We start from the raw sequence: 22,527 nt of genomic DNA on the forward strand, positions 1-22,527 counted from the left end.
ACATCCATCATGGGACAACTGCCATCAACACCACTACATCCAGCTTCTGGTATAGAATGGTCTCCAAAAAGGTCACAAAAATCAACAGGGAAGATGTCTAACGTGAAGCAGGAGGATGGGACATCTCAACTTGTCAATGAAATGAGATATCTTACATTAAAAACATGTGTTTATATGTGTGTGCGTGTATACACATATGTATGTACCCACACATAAAACTCTTATTCTTATATCATAAGCATATATACATACATATGTACTGCAAACTTAGTAATTTTTCTCTGTAAAGTCACATATCACAGACATCCATGGGAAAGAAAAAGATCCTACTTAAGACAAACCTGAATTGAAAAGCATTTCTACACTCAGAATGCATGGTACCATCAGAGACATTTCAGAGATCTTAAATGTCAATTACAGAAACTGGTTTAAGAACTGACCTTTGCATTGAGCCTCCCACTGAAAAAAAAAGAAACTTGATTAAAAACAACCAACCACTGGCCAACAAATCTCTTGTGGTTTCGCATGGGACCTACGGGAACTGATGTGTGCACCTGTAAAAAAATACCCTCACTCCCAAGCTGAGGCTGAGAGAAATGGTATTAAGGGCTTCTCCTTTTTATATTGGCTCTGTAAGTTGACTTTCAGTAGGGAAATTCAAGCTGAATTTCAAGAAGCAAAAATTACAGACCATTGAAAAGCTGCTTTCTTGTGTCATCTAGAAACGTGACACCTCTGAATTCCTTCTTGTAGGAAAATTTGTGTTGCAAAAATTGTGTTGGGGAGAGCAAAAGACTCAGTGAGGCCAGCAAGGAATGATGGTGGGAAGAAGCAGAAGAGGAACTGTGCAGCGCCTTCACCAGGTGGGGAGACAGCAGACATGGAACACATGAAGTGCTGCCCAATGATTCCCACAGAAGTAGGAGAGACCACAGAGACCCAAGATCACGGTCACCACCAACTCCCAAAGGAAACCAAGGGGGCACATCCAAGAAACCAGCATGTGTTCACCAACCTTGGAATAACGCCAGAGATGGAGCATGGACTTCACAGCAGGCACCTCTTGTCCTCTACATGACCACAGGCAACCCTGGACACGTGGTCTGGGCACACCTGCTGTGACCCTTGTGAGGACTTGAGCATGACAGAGTAAGCACAAGTGATACCACTGTGGTTACAATCAAATCACCTTCTTTTTCCCTATTGCCTTGTAGTGAGTTCTCCTGTATTAGCTCTGCTTTGTTGCAAACAATGCCACAATAAATTCCTATTGGATTGGGATGCTTGGATACAAAGCCAGGAAGAGAGCAGCTACTGCAGGAGAAAGAACAGCCTTCACAGGATTGCTCACTGCTTAGAGACTGTAACGGAATTAGCTCCTCCATTTGCTGAAGTGTGTTTTTACAACACTTTGAGGAGGGTAATGATTCTTCCTGGCTGGGTTTCATGCGAGTTACAGCCTAGAAGCTGTTAGATTGTAAAAACGGTGACAATATGAGTCTGAAAGTGAATCTGAGAGTCTGATTTTCAATTCCCAGCCTCAGCTTGTGTATTTGTAAAACATGCACACGTATCAGATTTATGGTTTGTACTGCAAGACTGATTTGAAACTGCAGCTCTTGTTTGAGGAGTCTTTTAGGGCCAAATTATAACGCTTGCGTGAGCACAGGAATTTGCTAAGGAGGTGTGAAAACAAACACATTAGCAGAAAAACAATTTACAAGCATCCAGTTACAGGTCCATATGAAACCCTCCTCCTATCCTTTAGAAAGTAAATGGAACAGAAAAGAGGGAAACTCCCAGCACAATCTCCTGCACAGTAACCAGGGCAGTCTCTAAAGCAATTTTCAATTAAATGACTTACAGAATTCAAGTTTTAATACATTATTGATCATCTACGGAAAGAATATCTGATCGACTGCTGCTAAGAATCCTTCCCACCTTGTTCCTCTTGAATGGAGATGCTACTAATAACAAAACAAACAGGGAATTTTAGGAAAATAGCTAACAGTAAATTCTGAGGCACTCTGGCAGCTGATGTTCGGGGAAGCGTGTTTGTTTGATCCAAAACAATGTGATGGTTGAAGGCAAAATTATGAGAATGTATTTGACAAATTAAGCCACTTTTTGTTGGAGTGGCAACCTTCCTGCCTTTGTAACAACATTATTGTCTTACTGCTGCTGCTTCTGCCTGCTTCTGGCAGCATCTAGCAGCTACCTGAGGTAGAAAACATTACCTAAATCTCATCTGTTTCCTGAAGTGTTCAGCAACAGGTAACTTACACCTTAAAGATAAGTAAGCTATCATTATGAATATTGACAGCATACAAAGATGATGTTGCTAGTGCTGACCTGTGTTTTCCCTCAATACCACATACCTGCAGGAACAAGCATACCAGTACTACAAAAGACTGCAGTTTTATCATGGACTTCCTCAAAACTGCTCAGAAAAACAGAAAGCAAATGTCTAAGTAGCTCTCTACACAGCACAGCAGCTCCTGAAACTGAAATGAAAAAGACCAAGGAAATGGATTAATATTCTTAGACAAGTTTTTAAAATAATATTTTATTTTTTGAGTCAGTGGTATATTTAAAAACAATCTACTGTAAGAGTAAAAAGATTGTAGATAGTAAAAAATGGAAGTGTGATGACAATAAAAAATGCTAGAGTATAAAGTTAGTTTCCTTCCTCCCTCCCAACACCCCACCCCATCATTGTCCAGTATTTCTCAGAGCCTAATATCTGGGAAAGAAATGGCATCCTTTTTTTACAGTTGCAGCAATTAAGAAATTAAAAATAGGCAAGGCATTCTTTGCAGGTACATTAATTCATTATTACATGACAAGCAGGCACCATAAAAATTAAAACATTCTAAAAACCATCATATATACAAACTCTGTACAGAATGATGGCATAAGGACAAAGTGATTCCGTTCAGTTCATCCTAGTCCACATGAAATATTACACATTAAAGAAGAAAAGAAGCAGTTCTTCCCACTCTTGTATTCAACTGCTATGAACGACCAGGGGTCTCCTCTCTGCCTTATCTCGTTCTTTTCCTATAAGCTCGTGCCCGTTGGTGGCTAAAAGGCCTCTCTGATCAACAGCCCATGGATCAAAACCCAGAGGAACAGCCAAGTGAAGGAGAATGGAAGTGACTGATCACCAAGGCCTCATTTCACAAAGCCCATCAGCAATCAGCTTATTTGTAACACAGAACCATTAAAGAGAAGGCACATTTCACAAATAAACGGTGTGTGTTTTTTTTAGCCCCGGACAGATGTGTTATTTGGGGAAATCCTAGGGCAGCTTCTCCTCCCTGCCATGCCAACTGCAACGTGCACCAAATTCAATGTGAATGTCCTCACTGATTCCTATATACACTGAGATTAGGTACAAAATACCAAGATTAGGTACAAAATACTCAGCTCATTTGAAGCTCCATAGCTACCTAAATGCTTTAGGTACAAAATATTCCACTCGCACTTTAAATTCCACAGCTACTCACGTGCCTGGAGTTAGGAAGAAGAAGGGAGAAGGTTAAGGGAGAGGGTACTGTCAGTTGATGAATGCCTCCCAGCCTCAAGTAGAAATCCAGATTTCTTTCAAGTTACAGGAGGCACTAACCCCAGAGAGAGGAGTGCTGTAGTGTTGTGGCCGACACACGGCTAGAAATGGATTCCTGACGGAGTTAGAGTCATTGCACTACGGTTAGATACTGCACGCCTGAATGAGGTAAACATTATATACCATAAAATACTTAGGGGAATGAATTGTTACAGCTTTATCTTTGGAAAAAAAACCCGCTTCCTTCTTCACTGGACAATCCCAGAGTCCACAGAGGTTTGCTTCCGAGTTGTCTTTGGAGGCGGAGGCGGAGGCGTCTTGCTGGGCAGCGGGGGAGGCAGGTGCTGGAAGAAACCAGTTTTGAAGAGACCATGTTAGTCATGAAAGGGTTTTTGGAACAGTTACAGCTTGATACATCACTGCAAAAGACAGCAGGTAAGTCTGTAGCCCTCTGACTCCTGAAAGCTTCTCTGCAGAATTTGCTACTGTGCACACAGACTGCCATTGGCTTAAAGTTTAACTCTCACTTTTGACAACGAAAAAAGCCTCTCAAGGGTTCATGATTAATTACCTTAGTATTTCAAGAAAAAATCTTTTAAAAGCACTGGAGAAGTTTATAATTCCCCACTTTGTATCATGATAGGATATTGATTTCTTGGTCTCTGTTGATTGCCCTCAGCCCCTATGCACTACAAAGCTTGAAAGCCAGGTTGGAGCAACAGCTTCACTGCTTTTCCATTATTTTTGTATTTTACACATTTAGAACACAAATAATTTAAAAAAAAAAAAAAAAGAAGCCCTACAAACAGATAAGTAACTTGCAAATTACTATTACGCATTCACTTATAATTAAAATATTCAAAACAGAAATCCAGGCTGTTCAAATATACATATTTTAAATGACTCCATATATCATACAGCAGAGCGAGAGCACCCTCGGTTAGATTTGCTGGCTAATTGGGCAAATTAAAAAAGTCATTATGGAAATTAAGACTTTTTTTTTCCCTAACATGCAATCATAGACATGCTCGAACCTGTTTCAGAAAGGGAAAGCTGCCATTTGCTTGTGCACTTTGAGTCTGGTTTTCTGCAGCAGTCGGGCTCTGCGGCCATTGCAGGGCTCCCACTGAGGGGTCCCACCTGAGAAACGCTGCCTCGATTGGTTTTTATCTAAGACTCCCCCCCTCTCAACCACCCACTGCCCTGCGGTTCCCTCACAGAGTAATGATGCTTTTTCATTTCCACTTGTTGGGCTCAGGGTACCTGTCCTGCCTTACCCAGCCCCGTGCTGCTGACTCCACAAAACCCTCCACAACACCCAAACCCCTCCTGACACATCCCGACTCAGCCTAACTTCCCTCATCACCACTACCAGAACAGCTCAACCACTTGAAATGCCTCAGTGGAACACTGCATGTACTGGGGGGGGACAAAATAACTGGTGATGCCTTGATCCTTCCCATTAGGCAGCTGATAAATCACCTTGAAGAGCAGAAGATGCAAGACTCTTCCTTTCAGAAGACCTCCCAAGCTGCTACCCAAAAGGAAGAGGAGCTCAGGGTGATGCCCAAAGATCCTCCCCACACTCCTGCAGCCTCGAGACCAGGAGTTTTCAGAGATGTGCAAGAGCAGAAGGAAAAAAAGTACCTTTAAGGTAACCAAATGCCCTCTTCAAAGTCAGCTTTTAACACCGCAAGGAGATATAAACCCAGATATTTCAGCGGGTAGTTTTACTACCTGTAGACTAAACGGAAAGGTATGGCTGCACATGGGCAGGGCCAGGAAGGCTGGGGTTTGCTGGAGTATTTTTCCTGTATCTTACATGGCAATAAATCTCTTTTATAACCTTCCTCATTCTTCCTAGCTCTCCCCCCTGGCAAATGAACAAGAATCACAAAACATTGCCAGGAAAGCCAGGCCCTGAGCTTGTCTCTCCATTTTGCCACTGTCCAATACAGCAGGCCTGGAGGATGGAAAGGTGAAGACTGTCCACTCTCCACTTTCCCAGCCAACGCAGCAACATCCATGCTCTCACCTTCTGCCTCCTCGGCTCCAGAATGCTTTGTTACCAACTTGGAAATCAACTGGGTTTAATCTGTTCCTGGATAAATCACAGAATCAATCACAGACTGGTTTGGGTTGGAAGGGACCTTAAAGATCATCTAGTTCCAACCCCCTGCATGGGCAGGGACACCTCCCACCAGCCCAGGCTGCTCCAAGCCCCATCCAGCCTGTCCTCGAACACTGCCAGGGATGGGGCAGGCACAGCTTCTCTGGGCAACCTGGGCCAGGGTCTCACCACCCTTGAAGGGAAGAATTTCTTCCTCATATCTCATCTAAATCTCTCCTCTTTCACTTTGAACCTGTCCCCCCTCATCCTGTTACTCCATGCTCTTGTAAAAAGTCCCTCCCCAGCTTTCTTGCAGGTCCTTCAGGCACTGGAAAGTGCTTTAAGGTGTCCCTGGAACCTTCTCTTCTCCAGGTTGAACACCCCCAACTTTCTCAGCCTGTCTCCAGAGCAGAGCTGCTCCAGCCCTCTGAGCATCTTTGTGGTCTCCTCTTGAGCCACTCCAACAGCTCCATGTCTTTTTTGTGTTGGGGGCTCCAGAACTGAACATAGGACTGCAGGGGGGGTCTCACCAGAGTGGAGCAGAGGGGGAATAAGACAAGAAATTTTCAACCTAAAGCAAGGTGTCATGGCCTGGGCTGCCCTGTCCGGAAGGCTGAACTCCGTGGCCTCCTGCTCAACCATGAGGACAGGAGTGAACATACCTGGCAACAAGGACTTTCACATTCACAGTCCACTTAAAGCTTATACAAGCTCTTTGGAAGAAACAACCAAGTTATTAAAAGGTTTGTGTCTCAAAAGGGCACTGATGCTTGAAATGCACATGTTGAGAAGACCCTGCTGAGTAAGCAGTGTTCCTGTTCCAGACCAGGCTCCAAACCCTGCATTATTTAGTCCTCACTTACAGTGGGACATGCTGTACAATGATCTCTGAGACAGAAAATCAAGTCAACAGACTAATACGTAAAGAAGATAAAATAAGAATTTTCTTTTACTAAATGCAAAACTGAAGTTAGTTTCTACACCCCCACCCCCCTTCTTTTTTAAAAAATGCTGCTCTGTCTCTAAGGATTAGTCATAACCATTAAATACTTTCTCTACTTAAGCAAGTACTTTTCCTATCCTGGTATGTTAAGTTAGCTCCTGAATCCCTACTCAGGCACCTGAGTAACAGCTGGACTGTCAATGTTATTTAACCTCACACATTTGTGATCTGCAGATTTCAAAACCTTTGAAAAACTGCTTCGTTCCAACCCAGTCTCCAGGCAGAGGCTCCTGGGCTGACCCTGGGAAGGGCTGGTGGTCTGCAGAAGATCAGCGTGTGACGTGCAAGAACTCCTCACCGAGATGACATTAATCCCATAACAAAATAAACCAGGTGCCCCTCTAAAATACATTACAAACCATACAAATTTCCTCAGTGCTTTGCTCTCAGATACCTTTAACATCTTATTTATCACTAGAAAAAACTAACTCTGCTGATAGCATCGTTTGTACAAATCCATTTTGAATTTAAATAACAGTATATTGGCAATAATTCTCAATGCAATTAGATCAAAGGCATTTCTCAAACAAATGAGCCCTTCATATTGATCAGAGAACAATCAAATTACCCCTGAAAACCTGCTTCTGAAGAACAGATACAATGCAAATACAATGAGATGAAGCTAAATATATGTGCTATAAATAACAAGCACAAAACCTACCAGAGCTTAGATTCTGCAAGCAAATTAGGCAGAAAGAAATAACAGAGATAGGTAGATAATTATTATAATTGAATTTACAATTTCCATTAGAAAGTCGGATAAATTTAGTACATGTTCATTTATATAATAAGCTACCAGTGAATATATTAAGTAGGACATGAAATGCTCGCCGGGCAACATCCTTAAGAAATTAGCACAACAAAATGTGCCAGTATGGAACTGGTGCAACTCCAAATCCACCAGCACTCCCCAGGATGATACACATTCCCTTTTGTTCCAGCACAGGAGGAAACTCAGGCTCACTCTCTCTCTCCCTTCAATATTATACCCAGAAAATCATGATTAGCCTGATGAAGTTCACTTAGCCACGCTTGGAAACTTTGAAACACAAACCAGTTGCCCTCGCTTTTACATTTCATTAAGAACTGCTTTGTGGAGTTCATGTTTGTATTTCAGTGGTTAATTGTGAACCCGCCAACTCCTGAAGCACGTTTTTACTTTCTGACAGAAGGAGAGAGACTGCTGGTCCACATTCAGACCTATTTTGGGCAGAATCCTTGACTCACGGGTACCTCAGGGGAAGCAGGAACCTTATGTAAAAGGCACATCTGCAACACAGAAGCAATCTGTTCCTTCTGCTTCAAACATGAAATTGCTCCCATTTGTTTGTGGTTTGTTTTTTTTTCTTGATACAGAAAAGAATCAGGTTTAAAAATATTTGTCTCAATTCTCTTAGAGATATAAAATACACTACACTAAGCATGTTCAGGATGCAGTAAAATTCAATTAAAGAAGATGAAAAAAACCACTTTTTTTTTTTTTTACTCTGTGAAGAAGCAAAATAAGACACAAGAATTCTTTTTTCAATCAAAAAACCAGCATTAAACCACAACAAACATAAACATGAAACAAGATTTGATTCCCAAAGGGATCCTTGGGACACTGTAAGAGATTTCCTCCTGTGTCTCTATTTTTCCTTGGAATTAAGTGGTCATCAATATGACAAGCTATGGAGAGCCAATCAAAACCACTTCAGTTTGAAGAATTAACATATCTAACTAGGTCAGAAACAGGAGAAGCAAGATGTAAATAGGATAGCAACTACACTGAGCTCTGAATTGCTCCCCCTTGCTTACACCCTTGTTTGTAGCGTGGGGCTGAGTGGCCTGACAAGCAGCAACTTGCTTCTTTTAATCTGTGCAACGAAAACTAACACATCATGTGAGGTCTTGGAGGAATAACATTCCCATCCTGAACAAGTGATAATGCACCTGCAGAGAGATCAACCCAACTCCACTGCTCTGAACTAAATTATTGACAGTTTAAGCTAATTGGCTGTTTGACCCAGGCAGCAAAGTTCTGTGGAAAATACAGCAGGAAACCAATGCAAAATGACCCTTTCAACTCTGTTGTCCCACATCCTCTATTAGAGTTTCACATGACTTTGTCCCACAGCCACTACCTGCCCTTGCTGGGGGGTACCTGGGTAAGAGAAAGTAATTTCAAGAGTCCTTCTGCAGAGATGCCCTTTGTGTGCTCCCAGCTTCCAAGTGCTGAGCATCCCTTCCTTGGGCAACATGAAAGATCCCTCAGAGTGGGCAACTTGGAATTGCTCGGAACCAGTGTCTCAGACTCTGGAGTCCCCCAGCACAGGACATGGACCTGTTGGAGCCAGTCCAGAGGAGGCCATGGAGATGATCCAAGGGCTGGAGCAGCTCTGCTCTGGAGATGGGCTGGGAGAGTTGGGGTGTTCAGCCTGGAGAAGAGAAGGCTCCAGGGAGACCTTATTGCAGCATTTCAGTACTTAAAAAGGGCCTCTAAGGAAGACAGGGACAAAATTTTTAGCAGGGCCTGTAGCAACAGGACCAAGGGAAATGTTTTTAAACTGAAAGAGGGGAGATGCAGACTAGATGTAAGGAATAAATTTGTTATGCTGAGGGTGGTGGGACACTGACCCAGGTTGCTGAGAGAGCTCAGGCTGGACAGGGCTCCGAGCAACCTGATCTAGTTTGAAGATGTCCCTGCTCACTGCACAGGGACTTAAATAGAAAGCCTTTAAAGGTCCCTTCCAACCCAAACCATCCTGATCCTATGGTTCTTCCCAATTTACTTGGCAGGATCCTGTCCACACTATTCCAATGGAGGAATGCTCCTGTGGGGGTGATAGCAGCAGACGAGGGGGAGAGCTGGACCTAGCCAAGGTCTGCACCCCCCATGCAGGGAGGACTTTGCTCCTGGTGCTTGCCAGCCATGTCAAAGCCCAGCTAAAGCCATTTTCCCTCTCTGGAACCACACTTCTGCACGTGGAGGCTGTTGGTGCTTCAGACTGTGCTTGCTAACTCCATTTCCAAAAGCACTAGTTTTTTGCTCTGGTCTGTAGATCAACAGACCTCAAGAGGTATAAGCAATACACCCAAGATTAGGTTCAGACTCCAGACCAAAACTGCATTTCTTCCCGAAGGCCTGGGCCCTGGGAGAGTGGTAACCAAATGCATCATCAGCTGGACAGAGCAAAACCCACCTCCGGTGGAGGGAGTGACACAGGTTTTCCAAAACAACATCAGGGTGCTGCTGAGGGACACACCACGGGCTCTGGATCTCTGGGCAGACTGCAGAAGAACACATTTTTGCACTCAAAATCCTGCAATAAGCACTGGCAGTCATTGATTTTGAGATTTACTAAAAAGTGACTGCGAGTTTTTTACAAACTCCTGACACTGCCAGAGCTTAACCCACCAAAGCCCAGAGCAGCCAAGAGGGGGGAGACTTTGTGTTGGAGGAAAGTCTGGCAGTGCTTCCCATCTTCAGCAGGCAAAAATAATGATCAGATGGCAAGTAAACCACAGATTTAAACTTATTTTTTCGTTTGGGCACATTATATAACTCAATGCATCTTGGGACACCTCTTCTAAAAATCTGGAGTATCAGACAGAAGAGGAGACATTTATTTACATTTGTGAGCAACTGCAGCCCACAAAATCAACTTTCTAATTTAATACAATGGATTAGTAATGCACTTTTTCCAATTTCATTTTTTCTAACATCTCCACAGGACAATGCTGCTAACTAATGTTCTGCTGCTGCTGTGGCAAGTGAGCCAGCAGCAAGCCCTGGGCCACCAAACCAGCAGGGGGGGTCCTGGGAGGTGGCTCAGGGGTTCCCCCACCAGCCCTGGGGGAACGGAGCTGGAGGGCTGTGTGAGGCACTTGGTGAAGGAAGGGGATTTCTCCTGAGAAATAATGTCAGAGAAGGAAAAATTGCAAATGCTGAAGCAGTGCTCCCTAATTACCTGTTGCCTCCATGGATTCAGCTGAAGCCTTTCTGGTAATTTTCTGCTCCCAGTGGCTAACCCAAGGGATAATGATCAGCATTGCAACACTTGAAGAATCCCCCGGATTTTTCTTCCTGTGTAAACACTTCCATTCTATCCAACCAACTACTCTGAGTGCTCCTCGTGCAGCAGATCCCAGAGAGTCAAAATACACACTGTCCCCATCAGCCACAGGAAGACTGTTCAGGTCCTCACATTCCACACTTCTTTAGTCTTTGCCTTCCCCTCCTTGCCAACTCCTCCATCTAGGACTGATCCAGATCTTCTTCTCCAGACCATTATCTGATGCTTAGTAAGTGTTATAGCCAATACTACACAAGTAAGTGCTCCTTTGTCTATTCCCTTTGAGTTTCTCTCCTCGCTGTGAATACTAAACAGGCAGTTGATTTGTATGCAAGGGTAGGGCTGAGCCCATCAAGAACAAGAAGTGCCTAAAGGAATCCCTTGATGTAAGGATAATCCTTCCAGGAGTCATAGACTTCTTTTTTTATGTCCCCATATATTATTAAGAACATTTTTAGCAGAACAAATCAGACAGGGCACAAAAATGTATAGAAGGGTAGCACAGTTAACAAGGAATAAAAGGACAATCAAAAAATTGTAATAGGATGATCACTTGGATAAAAGACTGAAGGTAGACCAAGTTAATAGTGGACTCCAAGTATCTAGGATTGCCATCTCAGACACCAAATGGCACAATTGCCTGCAGTTTGAAGTATGTCTTGACTCATGTATCACTGCATGCTTTGCAGTTCACTACAGCACTTCTTTTGCAAGACAACCAGAGTGAACCACAGAATAATTTCTCACACACGGAGATATTTCCAGTTTTAAAGCTCCTAAGATAATCTTATCTGTTACATTCTTTTACTGATTTTTCTTCACTGATACGAAGCATGTGTAATTTAAAAGATGATCAGTTTACTAGGCAGAGAATTATAATGCTATGAAGTATGTAGCTATTTGACCCATGAAACACAAGACATTAAAAACTGTGGAGTGGAATTTAATCACAGCAGTAATAAGAATTTACCCATCTGATCTTTCATGCCCAGCACTACTAATTTTTTTAATGTTCTCTCACAGCTTCCTTCCTACAAGCCTGATGAAATAAATGTGCAGAATGATTGTTATAAGACCAGGAGCCCTTCCCAAAATTAATTCTAAGACTAATACATGTGGCTTTGTGACAAATCTGCTTCATATTCATTTTTCAGACTCTGAAAGTATAATCCCTTGTCTTCAAACGTTTATAAATATACAATGCTGGAAATTTTTTTTTATTATATTTGATTGCATTTCCATGGTGTGCTTAAATCATAGAATCTCAGAATGGTTAAGGGTGGAAGGGACATTAAAGCTCATCAGGTTCCAACCCCCCTGCTATGAGCAGGGACACCTCCCACCAGACCAGGCTGCACAAGCCTCATCCAACCTGCCCTTGAACACCTCCAGGGTGGGGCTTCCACAACCTCCCTGGGCAACCTGTTCTGGCACCTTACGACCCTCATGATGAAGAATTTCTTCCTAATACCCTGAGCTCCTTCAACACCCAATGTTGAATAATGGAACTTAAAAAAAATTTAAAAATTCTGAGCAGTGAAGACCATAAAGAAAAAAATATTAAGACCTGAATAAAAGTTTACAAAAAGCCAAGGGAGCACATTGCTACTATTTTTATGACTTCATGTAGTGATGTGGAAACACTGCTCATGACAGGTACAGGAGCAGTGCAAGGTCACTTCTTCAACAGCATCAAGGCTGGAACCTGAGCTGTTCTGGTCTGGGCTCCAACCATCACAGCATGGTGGCCTTCACAAGCAGTACAGTGAGTACTGAGCACGTGTCTGTTGAGTGGAAACCCCTTCAACCAGCCTCACATGAAAAGGAAAAATAACCTGGCTATTGGGATTTGTATTCCTCACTGCAGGTGTTATCATCTCACTGTTTAATGCTTTTTTAGCTAAAAACAGAACTCCTCTTAACAATCCTGAGCTACCACCATGACCCAAAAACTTCCATATCACACAAAATGAATTTAGTGCTCCAGAGCTCATTCAGGAAGGAGTTCAAGAAATTTGAAAGCTAATTTGAATTTCTGAGGTTTCCTCACGAAGATGGATCTCTCAGACAACACTCCTGGCAGCTCTCCTGTACCTCCTGAAATTTCCCACTTCTAGGTCTGTATTCAGGTCAAGCAAGAGCTGACCCCTCAGAGAGAAGCCAAGGAAATAGGTAAGACTTCCTGAAAGTATTTACTAAAATCATCAAGCCATGGGGAAGAATTATGGAAGATGCAATGGGAATAGAGAGTTTCTCAAGATATGCCTATAATGAGTCCAATATCATGTTTTGAAAAACACTGCTCACATTCCTAGTTACTTCTGTATCTGAGGTTTTTTCCCAATTTTGCCTGAAAATACTGAAATCCTGCAACAACACAGCTACAATTTCAACCACGAAAAACCCAGACTCGTGTCCTGCTGTGCACTGTGATAGTTTGTGTTAAACAAAAACCCTCCCCAGAATTAAACTTAAATTCCTCTTTCTCTGCTGAGATTCAAAATGCTTCCTCTGACCAGAGAATTTGCTGAAAAGCAAATTACTCCACAGAACTTCATTTGAACGATGAATTTCAGAGAAATCCCGGAAGACACCTCTTCAAACAAAAAAATTCCCACAACATAACAGCTTGGCCAAAATTACACGTTTCCAAGTCGAAGAAAAGAAAACCTCTTTAAACATTTCTTTTTTTCCCTTCCAAAAGAAAATAAATAGCCCTTCTCAAACGTGATGCTTTAAAGAAAAGGACCAAATTATTTTAAAAAGCTTCCAGGATACAGGAAGCTAGGATGAAAAAGAGTATTTTCTTCAGAAAGCTGAAAGCCCTGTTGATGATGAAGAGTGTTTCTGAGCTCCTTCCCTCCAAGGGGGCACATCTGTTTGCCTCCAGGATACAAGCAGCGACTGAATGCCGACAGAACGGAGCTCCAGAAAGGAAAGATGTCAGGTACATGTTTTATTTCCTTTCCCAAGACAGGACTGAAAGGCTATTAAATCTAATTTGCTCCTAAGACTATATCCTGCCAGTTTAAGCTCCCTTACCAACACAGCTAACAACATTTTGCCTGGTTTTCTCCACTAGAATGAATCCCACCTCCCTTCAGGTTGGTCCTCCTGAGCGATGTCATTCCCTCATTCTCCAGAGGCTTGTTTGCAGCTGCAGAAGTCTCTGGCTCCTCTGGCATGTCCATGAGCAGGATTACACCTTGCTGTGGACTGTGGCATAGCACAAAAGCAAAGAAAATGGCAGAAAATGATCATCCTCTCTGAGACTCACCCGTTGATGGGCTGGAGGTGAGGTCGTCGGGCTGATCAAGTCTTGACTTTCCATGAGGTTCCCATAATCAGCCATGCTGCCTTTGAGAGGCAGTGGAGGAGGAACGTCGGGGATGTCGGAGCTGGACATCCCATTCAGCTCCAGACCTGTAAAAATCCACACGGAGTTAACTAACCCTTTCAATAACTGAGTCCAATCCAAAGGCCCAGACTGCGCCAATTCTCGCGGCCTCGGCACTGCCATAACGCTGCCCATGCTTTGTCTGCTCTTCACTGCCTCTGTAATTAGCTGCAGCTCATCTAATGAGGGATTTTAAAGGAAAGCAGAACAAATGAACCCACCCCTGCATCGATGGGAAGGACACACTGTGGAGCTGCACTGGGCTTATTTGAGGATACACTCAAAACGCTCAGGCGATCCCCTGTTTTTAACACAAAACACATTTTCCTTCACATTTCACACCAAAACATTCACAGCTTAGCAAATGTAATTTTCTCAGCTGTAAGCTCTGCATTTTCACCTTCCACATTAATAGGCAATAGAAGTTTTGGTCGGTGCACTAAGAGAATATAACTGGGCTAAGCTTTATTTACTTTCCCCCAGTAAAATAAAAGCATCATGTTAATAAAATTCACAAATGAAAGCCTGTAATTAACTACATCTCTCAAAAACTTGCAAAATCCTGGTAACTATAATGAATGAGCAGTCATTAGTTGCTGAGTAAATAAAATCAAGCAGAAGAAAGTACAAAACATTTATTATTAGTAGAAAGTTCCCTTTTCTTAGCAGATAAATCCAGGCAGGTATGTGCTGTAAAGGGGAATAGCCTGAGGAGCAATAAAGTGTATTGAGGCCTGAGTGATACATAGGTTTTTGTGTAGAAATCCACCCACGGTGTATTTTGGTGTATTTCAGAGTAATTCAGTCATTTGAACACAGGCAAACCCCACTGTGAGCTCTACCAGATAAGAAAATTCATTTCTTGTTGATAAATTAGGGAAGTGTTTTCATTTAGGAAATACACAAGGTTATTTTTCTTTTACTGGAGTGATTAGTGAAAACAAGGACCTGTTTATGCAGATCTTTTTCTAGCAAGGTCCCTATCAATAGCTTTAAAAAATGTCCTTTTCTTGTTCTCTAAAATGGCTTCTCACCAACACAGTTTAACTCTAAGGTGGCTGTATTGATTTGTCACTGAAAACTGTAATTTTACTCTTCATCCTTTCACTTGAACTTTCAACTATGCCAGGAAGAAGAATAGTTTCCATCCTGGGACTTTAGACTTTCAGCGCCTGCTTCTACATCAAACTGAAGAGTCGTTTGTCCTCCAGGACCCGATTTCTCATTGCTTTTTCCACTGCTCCTGTTTTTTATCCTTCCTTTCCTACACATATGGAATTTCTCCATTCCTCATACTTTCCTAACACTTTCTTCTAAATGCTTCCATCAGAATCTCCTTCTGCCAGGCTCATGGCATTAGAGATGGAACCGGAAAACACCACTATGCATGTGTAACTAAATGCTGATGCTGTAAATTAACTTCCCTGTTCATTTTGTATGAATTTCCCAGCCATACACCTCAAGATCACAGGCACTTGAGACCATAAACCTCACGAAACAGCTCCTGGACAATACATCTTGCACGTCTCACCCACAACTACATACACATCTATCTATGCATTTATCCACCTATATATTTGTTTGTTTTTTACATGCACTTGAGGAAATACTGGGCAATGTTTGGAAAGTGGCATTTTCTTTAGAGTTGTAGAATGAGCCAGAACTACAACAGAACCTGGAATCATGCTTCAGAGAGGGAAACCTGCTGGTATTTACTGTGAACAAGCCATGTTTTCAGGTCTCATTACAGACATTCCTTGGGTGGAAACTGAAAATGAGCATAACAACACACTATTACCCAAAGATAAAGCAAATTTAACTGCCCTGAACACTTAATCTTTGTATCTTACCTGATATTACAGTACCTACTCACTTCATCTAAGCCATTTCATCTAGACTAGCAGGTGCTGCCAAGAAGATGTTAGCATAAATGTTGTTAGAAGTTACAGAAAGCCTTTGCTTAAGGTTGACATTTGGAAGACCCACGGCAAGGCAGGTGAGAAATGTTTTCACTGGAGCTGCAGAGGAAACAGTATCTGGAGGCAATTCTACTTTAACATCTGCAATACTCCAAACAACCTGGATGGTCACCAACTGTCCCCCCAACTGTGCCCTGCTCTGCTCCTGTCCCTCTCCCAACATTCCCCAGCTCCTGTTGCAGCTCTGATGGTCTGCACTGCTTCCCACAGGCTGCTCATGGCATCTCCACAGCCTCATCCGCAACAAATCTCTGCAAATGTGGACAGGGTATTTCCACCCACACGACTCCTTCATAATACACCTTAATAGCATATTTACATTCAGTCTGGCAGACAATTTAGTGGAACAACAGCCTTCAATAATGAAAAAAAATATTTGCCCTGCCTAACTAATCTCTCAATTGAACCCAGGAGCCATCGACCCTCCTGCAGAAACAGGTATTGAGCCCAAACTTCAGTAATTTTCAGTCGTGCTTCAAGAAGATCTATTTGCTTCAGACCTATTAATCTTCTCCTGCTCAGTTCAGCTGAAATACACTTTACCAACTCACTCACTATACAAATAGTTACTCATCATTTCAGGCTTGCTATCATGATTCAAGGTGTTTCATCAGACTAGTATGCTCTGAATATTTATTCCTTGCTGGACACGTGCCACTGAGAACATCTTTGAGCTGGCAAGAGATCACTCAGGTGACCTTTTTTTCATCTTAACCTAATGACCAAATTTTACACTCTGTTTTCCCAGACTGCCAGCTAACAAGTAAGCAGTACTGCTTAGAAACCCATTAACTGCTGTTAGTCAGTGTGTGCACTGAAGTAACTTCTTTATCCTTGGAAATCCTAACATTTTTATTGCTGCAGTTCCTCAAATGATGATGGACAAGTCTCATGGATTTTGCAATAAGCTGAACCTATTTTCCAGAACATCCATAAATCTCCAGCACATAGACATTAATATTCTCAGAAAAAAACATGATAGCTTCAATTCTTTAAAAAAAAGAAAGAGATTGAGTTAGTTTTAATAAAATGTACACAGGAAGAAATATCCCAATTCAAATGAAGTTTTTGGCAGGAGCACATCTACTTTGCTTCTCTGCACTTCCAGTTTTTAGCATACTGGTAGTTTTTGGCTATCAAAACTGTAAAGAAAGGAGAGAGTTCACAGTTATCACAGGACTTGTTTTGGGTGTCTGCCTCTGCAAACACTGAATTGATTTGCACTTGCTTATTCTTCTGCCACATGTTTGCAAGCAGCAATTTTAAATCATTAAAGCACAGCACCATGGCTACAGTTCTGTTGCTGTAGATTTGTAGAACAAACAATATATGAAAAATATGTCCACAGTTGGCAATAAGAACTTTTCAAAATATTGACAATGCAAGGAAGAAGCTTTTAAGTATAAAAAAAACAGAGTAAAATTAAATGACTAAGATCAAACAAGATGTTTTTTTTTTAATTCTCCTCTTTACTGTAAATATTGAGCCCTTGACTGATGTACTAAAGTTTGGGTACATGTGACAAAAAGATCTTGGTGTGTGTGACATATGCCAGCCACTGAAATTCTGAGCATCAGGTTTTGGCACCCAGCACTACAAAAGCAATAGGTGTTGTGTTACACCCAGTTTTGCAGTTGGGTTTCCTGAAGAATGAGGCAAACATGGTATTTTACAGAAAACTAGTTGATAGATGTCAATGTCAAAGTAAAAATATATCAAAAAGACTGACTTTTCCCCCCTGCCTGGCTTGTACTCATTACACAGCAAACAAAAGTTCTTTTAAGGTACAATTACATGGAAAGATTGTTTTTTCAGCCTTTATGCTCCAAAATACCCCAAACCCAATAGAGAATAAAGTACAACACTAATTTTTGACAGTTACTCTATACCTAAGTCACTGTTAATGATTACTTGAAAAGGAAAAGACACTTTTTCAATGCCACCATTTTCATTGCTTTTGTAAAAGGTTGGAAGTGTTTTTGCTGGGAAATGCAAAGAGTGTGTTCTTGAGAGGGAAGTTCTTGCTCCTGCAAATAATTCCATGGTGATGGCAGAAAGACTAACTCAAAGAACTCAAGCCAAGGTGTAAGGCAATGCTCAGCAAACATCTCCCCACCACCAGTGATTCTGCATAATGTATTCTAGAAAAATAAAAATGTAATTAAAATGACTTACTGGACTGTATGCTGAAGGAAAGTTTGGCCCGAGGAGTAATGGGGGGTGGTGTCACCTGGGAGCTGGGAGGTGATGGAGAGACAGAGAAACGTCTTTCACTTGAGATGACATTGATGACTTGGCTTTTTGGTCTCTGTGGTCTCAGCGGGCTGATCTGCACAGGGACACACCAGTGGAAACCCCAGTTATTTCCCTGCAGCACAGCACAGGCACAAGCAGATGCTGGGCTGTCCCACCATGGCTCATCAAGGTGAGACAGTCAAGGAATACATGATGTTATTGAGCGACAGACCTTGGATTGCTCTGTTTCCTCTGCTACCTCCAGAACAGAAATAGGGCAACAATAACATACAATACTTCTGATTTAATGCCATATTTCAGAGCTCTGAATGTTCTTCCCTTCTCCCCAGGAATCACAGTGAGGCTTGATTGACACACCTTCCAAGAGCCTAGTGTAATTTCCTATGAAACAAGTCAATTCCCCAAACACTTGCCTGATAACAGCTGAGGCAGCTATATCCTTACACTAGATTCTACAGCATTCTGAAATATTTTCTTTCTTCTCATATGCCTCTACTTCCCTTTGACAATTTATTTAATTGTCTGCATGGTCAAACTCTTTCCTGAGGAAGACATCATCTGTCCAGAAACCTTTTCTTGATGGTGCATGTTTGTGCTTATATTTAATTCACTGGAATATCCCTGTTGTTTTGCTCTAGCTGCTTCATAGGCCATTTAAATTATCTACCAGAAACCCAAAACTGATACTTGGAACCTGCTGGGCAATTAATGCTTTTGTAAAGGTGGCTCCTTTTACTGAGTGTAACTCTGAGCTCTACTGTTTGTTACCCACCCACCAGCTCCCATATTTCCAGTAAACACAGTGAAGAAAGGGATGTTTTTATTTCCAGATGACACAAAATGGAGCAGCAGCCCGAAGTTAAGAGGGGAAGAACAGCCAAGGTGCTGCATTAGGAGGAAAGAGAAAATGCCAGGAGCAATTCATGCTTCTTTGGGAGAATTTTGTCATTTCAGAATGTTTGTTTGTTTGTTTGTTTTTTCGAAAGTGTGTTGTGAATGGGAATTCTAAAACAAACAATGAGTGCTTGCTTTTATTTTCAGAAAGCAAACCCTAAGAGGGTTTGCATAAGAGACTGTGTCTCTGAGACCCTTCTACATGAAATGAATGACCATAAAGTATGTATCTTTTTTTCCATAGTTCATCAAGACCTCGGGGTAACCTTTCAGAAATTTGCCTGATACTAAAATTCAAGTCCTAAAAACTCCAAAAGGTTTCTTCTTTCTAGATTTGCTGAAGCATATTTTCAGTAGGCTGCATAAGCACAGTAATCACTTTCTCAGAGGTATATAATTATAAAAAAGCAACTAATTGATAAGGAAAGCTGCAATGCCAGAATCAAGAGAAAAAACATCAGCTAGAATCAAGTTCCCCAGTTAAGTCAGTCTGTAGCTACTTTGCTCAAATAAATTGTAATTTCTGTGACTGACAAGCTTGGTCTTCTTAAAGCTTCATATAAATCCCAGTTCTGCTATGCAATATGAACTCTTTGGAGACCACTAATCCATAATGAACCTATTGCTAATTTTTGGGGGTCTAATGAAAAGGAGGATCAATAGTGAGTGATGTTAGATGCCACTAAATCAGTAAAATGTACAGCCTGTTATTTTGATTTCTAACATGAGCTCTCAAGTGGTCTGTTAACTACCTGGCTTCAGTGTTAGGTTTGCTATCAGCTCCTGGAATCAAAGAACTAACAAGGAGAATTTATGTTAAAGAAGTTTATGTGATACTTAAAAGGAGATAAAAATCTCTGGGAAACTATAAAGACATTACTGATCATCTTCACATACTAAAGTGCTTAATTTGTCTTCTGATAAGATCATAGCAATACAAGATCTCTGTAATTAGGGCTTGGGTTTTGATCAGTCAATAAATTTATTATGAGTACAGTGAAATTTGGAAAAAAAAAAAAGTGTTTAAGCCATACAACTGGACAAAACAGCCTCTGACAGGCTCCTTTTTAAAGAAAATGCAGGAGCTCCAAGAAATAATTCTGCAGTTTTATTATCTTCGCATGTTCTTGAAGATTCATTTGATTGGGAAAAAAAAAAAAAGCTCCTATATAAGAAAGTGCATTGCAGTGATGGAAAGACTCATTTCATTAGGCCCCATCTTTGAAGAGAGCAGCAGCAGCTCTGCAGAGGTGGGAATGGCCTCTGCCATGCCTGCTGCCTCTCACTTGATATTCTCTGTACATTTGGTACAGGGCTAGCAATCATGCTGCACAAAGCAATTAGTAGTGAGCAACATAGGATCCAGAACAGATGAATATAAGGTTATTGATGCATCCCTCCCTCATGAAAGCAAACCTCTGATAACCACCTCTTTGGGGTAAGTGAAGAATAATGTAGGGTGTTAGTGTTCTCAGGCAACCGGTCATTGTGTGTGTGAAGTATCTGAAACTGGACGTCTGACCTGCCAAGCACAAGCCTGTTGTTTGCCAGCTACAACTGGCACAGGCTGGCTGTAAACTGCAGAGACACCTGTTTGGAACAGAGGTGACACACACCAAGCTCTCCAATTAACAGAGACACAAGACAGAGCCAGCAATAAGAGGCTGACCATACACTGTGCTTCTGCACGGGGATTATTCCGAGGTACCACACTATCCCAAACCCATCATGGGTTCTAATTTTATCTTTAAATGTCTTGACATTATCTGTACAAAACTCCTGAAGGCAGCAGTGGGAATTGAGCAGCCACTCTTGTAAACTAATCTCAGAAGTGCCTCCTTTGTTTCCCCTACAAGAGAAAAGGAACCACTCCAACAGCAAGCACTAAAAATTGACTTGGTCATTTTGGAGTTCATCAAGTAGTTTGCAGATACTGAAAAGGGAGAATTTTTCTCTCACCAGTAAACTCCTTTTCATATTATTGATCTGTGGGTTTCAAGAAGCTCAAAGTCAGTGTAGGTAACTAATTCTGACATTTAATTTCCCTCTCTCTCTATAATCCAGGGAAAATTAGTCACATCAGTCATGCACTGAAAGCTCTTGAATGGAAAGAGTGAAAAACTTCAGTCAAATCATGACCTCCCAGAGATGACAGTGACCTTGCAGTGACATCAACCAGCTCTCCAGCATCCTCGGACACTTCCCATCTAGTCTCATGGATTTGTTCAAGTCCAGATGACTGAGCTGCCCTGAAATACAATTTTCTTCTCCTATGGATAATGTTCTTCTCCCACAGGCTCTGCTAGTCTGCTTGGGAAATTGGGAGATGCCAGTCCCAGTCTTGCCATTGTGGTGTTCAGGCTTAGTCAAAGCACTGCTGCGATGTGTGGAGCTGGATGCACTGCATCAAAAAGATGAGACATATAGAAGTCCATGCAAAGTGTATTTCTGGGCTAAAATCATTCCAGTGGTGCTCACCTGATTGGCTCTGGCAGGAGGAATCTGTTTTAAAAAACCAGGTACTGATCTGAAGTCGACAGAAAAACTCACTAGTTTGAAAAGAAAAGCTGGAGATGCACTAAAGGGGTTTTATCGGTTTTCTGCTGAGCTAATACTGGGCCTGTGGCCACATCAGACACAGCTCTGATCTTCCAAGATAATGGTGAACACATCTGAGACATCAGCTCATCTCTGGATGGAAAAGGAGGAGCAAATCCAGAAAACAAAGGAACGACAGCTCAGCATCTGAGTAATATTCCACTGCAATTACCAGAGAGAAAGACTCACAGGACCCAGTCACTACAGCTCAGAGAGAAAGGGTTTTGAAAGTCCAACATAAATGACACAGCCACCAACCAAAAACTCTGAGTTAAAAGTTGGCTCTAGGAGTACTTGTGCAAATCTTTAAAAAAATGTCACATTTCTTTCTGGAGGGCAAGTTTCAAACCAGCGGCCTCAAAGCAGGTGTCCAGGCAGAGATTTGGAGGTTACAGTTAGATCAGGCACTCCCTGCTCCACCTTAAAATGGCCTTGCTTTTCATCTCAGAGCTAGAACTTCTCAAGTTACCTAAGCCTTCAGGACAGTTTCAGTGAGTTAAATATAAGCCAAGAAGAGAGGGTTTAAGAGAGATATGCCCTGTAGTTAATATTCTTACAGCCACCAGTGGAACTGCTTATGATTTTCTGCTCAAAGTAGCCTTTCAAGAACATGGAATTGCCGTGCATGGAATGACCCTGTAATATTTCCCCCCAAAAGTGTCTTGCA

General features: G+C 41.9%; 1 protein-coding gene across 2 annotated transcripts in view; it reads right to left on the reverse strand.

Moving 5' to 3' along the window:
* Positions 1 to 2,550: 2,550 nt before the first annotated feature.
* DOCK1 (dedicator of cytokinesis 1) overlaps positions 2,551 to 22,527 on the reverse strand; it is a 296,429-nt gene continuing 276,452 nt past the window's right edge. For both annotated transcript variants that reach the window (XM_051617678.1, XM_051617677.1), the window contains exons 50-52: positions 18,288 to 18,441; positions 14,014 to 14,159; positions 2,551 to 3,912 (exon numbers count right to left, since the gene is read on the reverse strand). In XM_051617678.1, coding sequence (XP_051473638.1) covers positions 3,817 to 3,912; positions 14,014 to 14,159; positions 18,288 to 18,441 — 396 coding nt within the window. In that variant the 3' untranslated portion in view covers positions 2,551 to 3,816. The remainder of the gene's footprint in view (positions 3,913 to 14,013; positions 14,160 to 18,287; positions 18,442 to 22,527) is intronic.

This window comes from Apus apus, chromosome 4 (assembly GCF_020740795.1).
Source record: "Apus apus isolate bApuApu2 chromosome 4, bApuApu2.pri.cur, whole genome shotgun sequence".
Classification (NCBI taxonomy): domain Eukaryota; kingdom Metazoa; phylum Chordata; class Aves; order Apodiformes; family Apodidae; genus Apus; species Apus apus.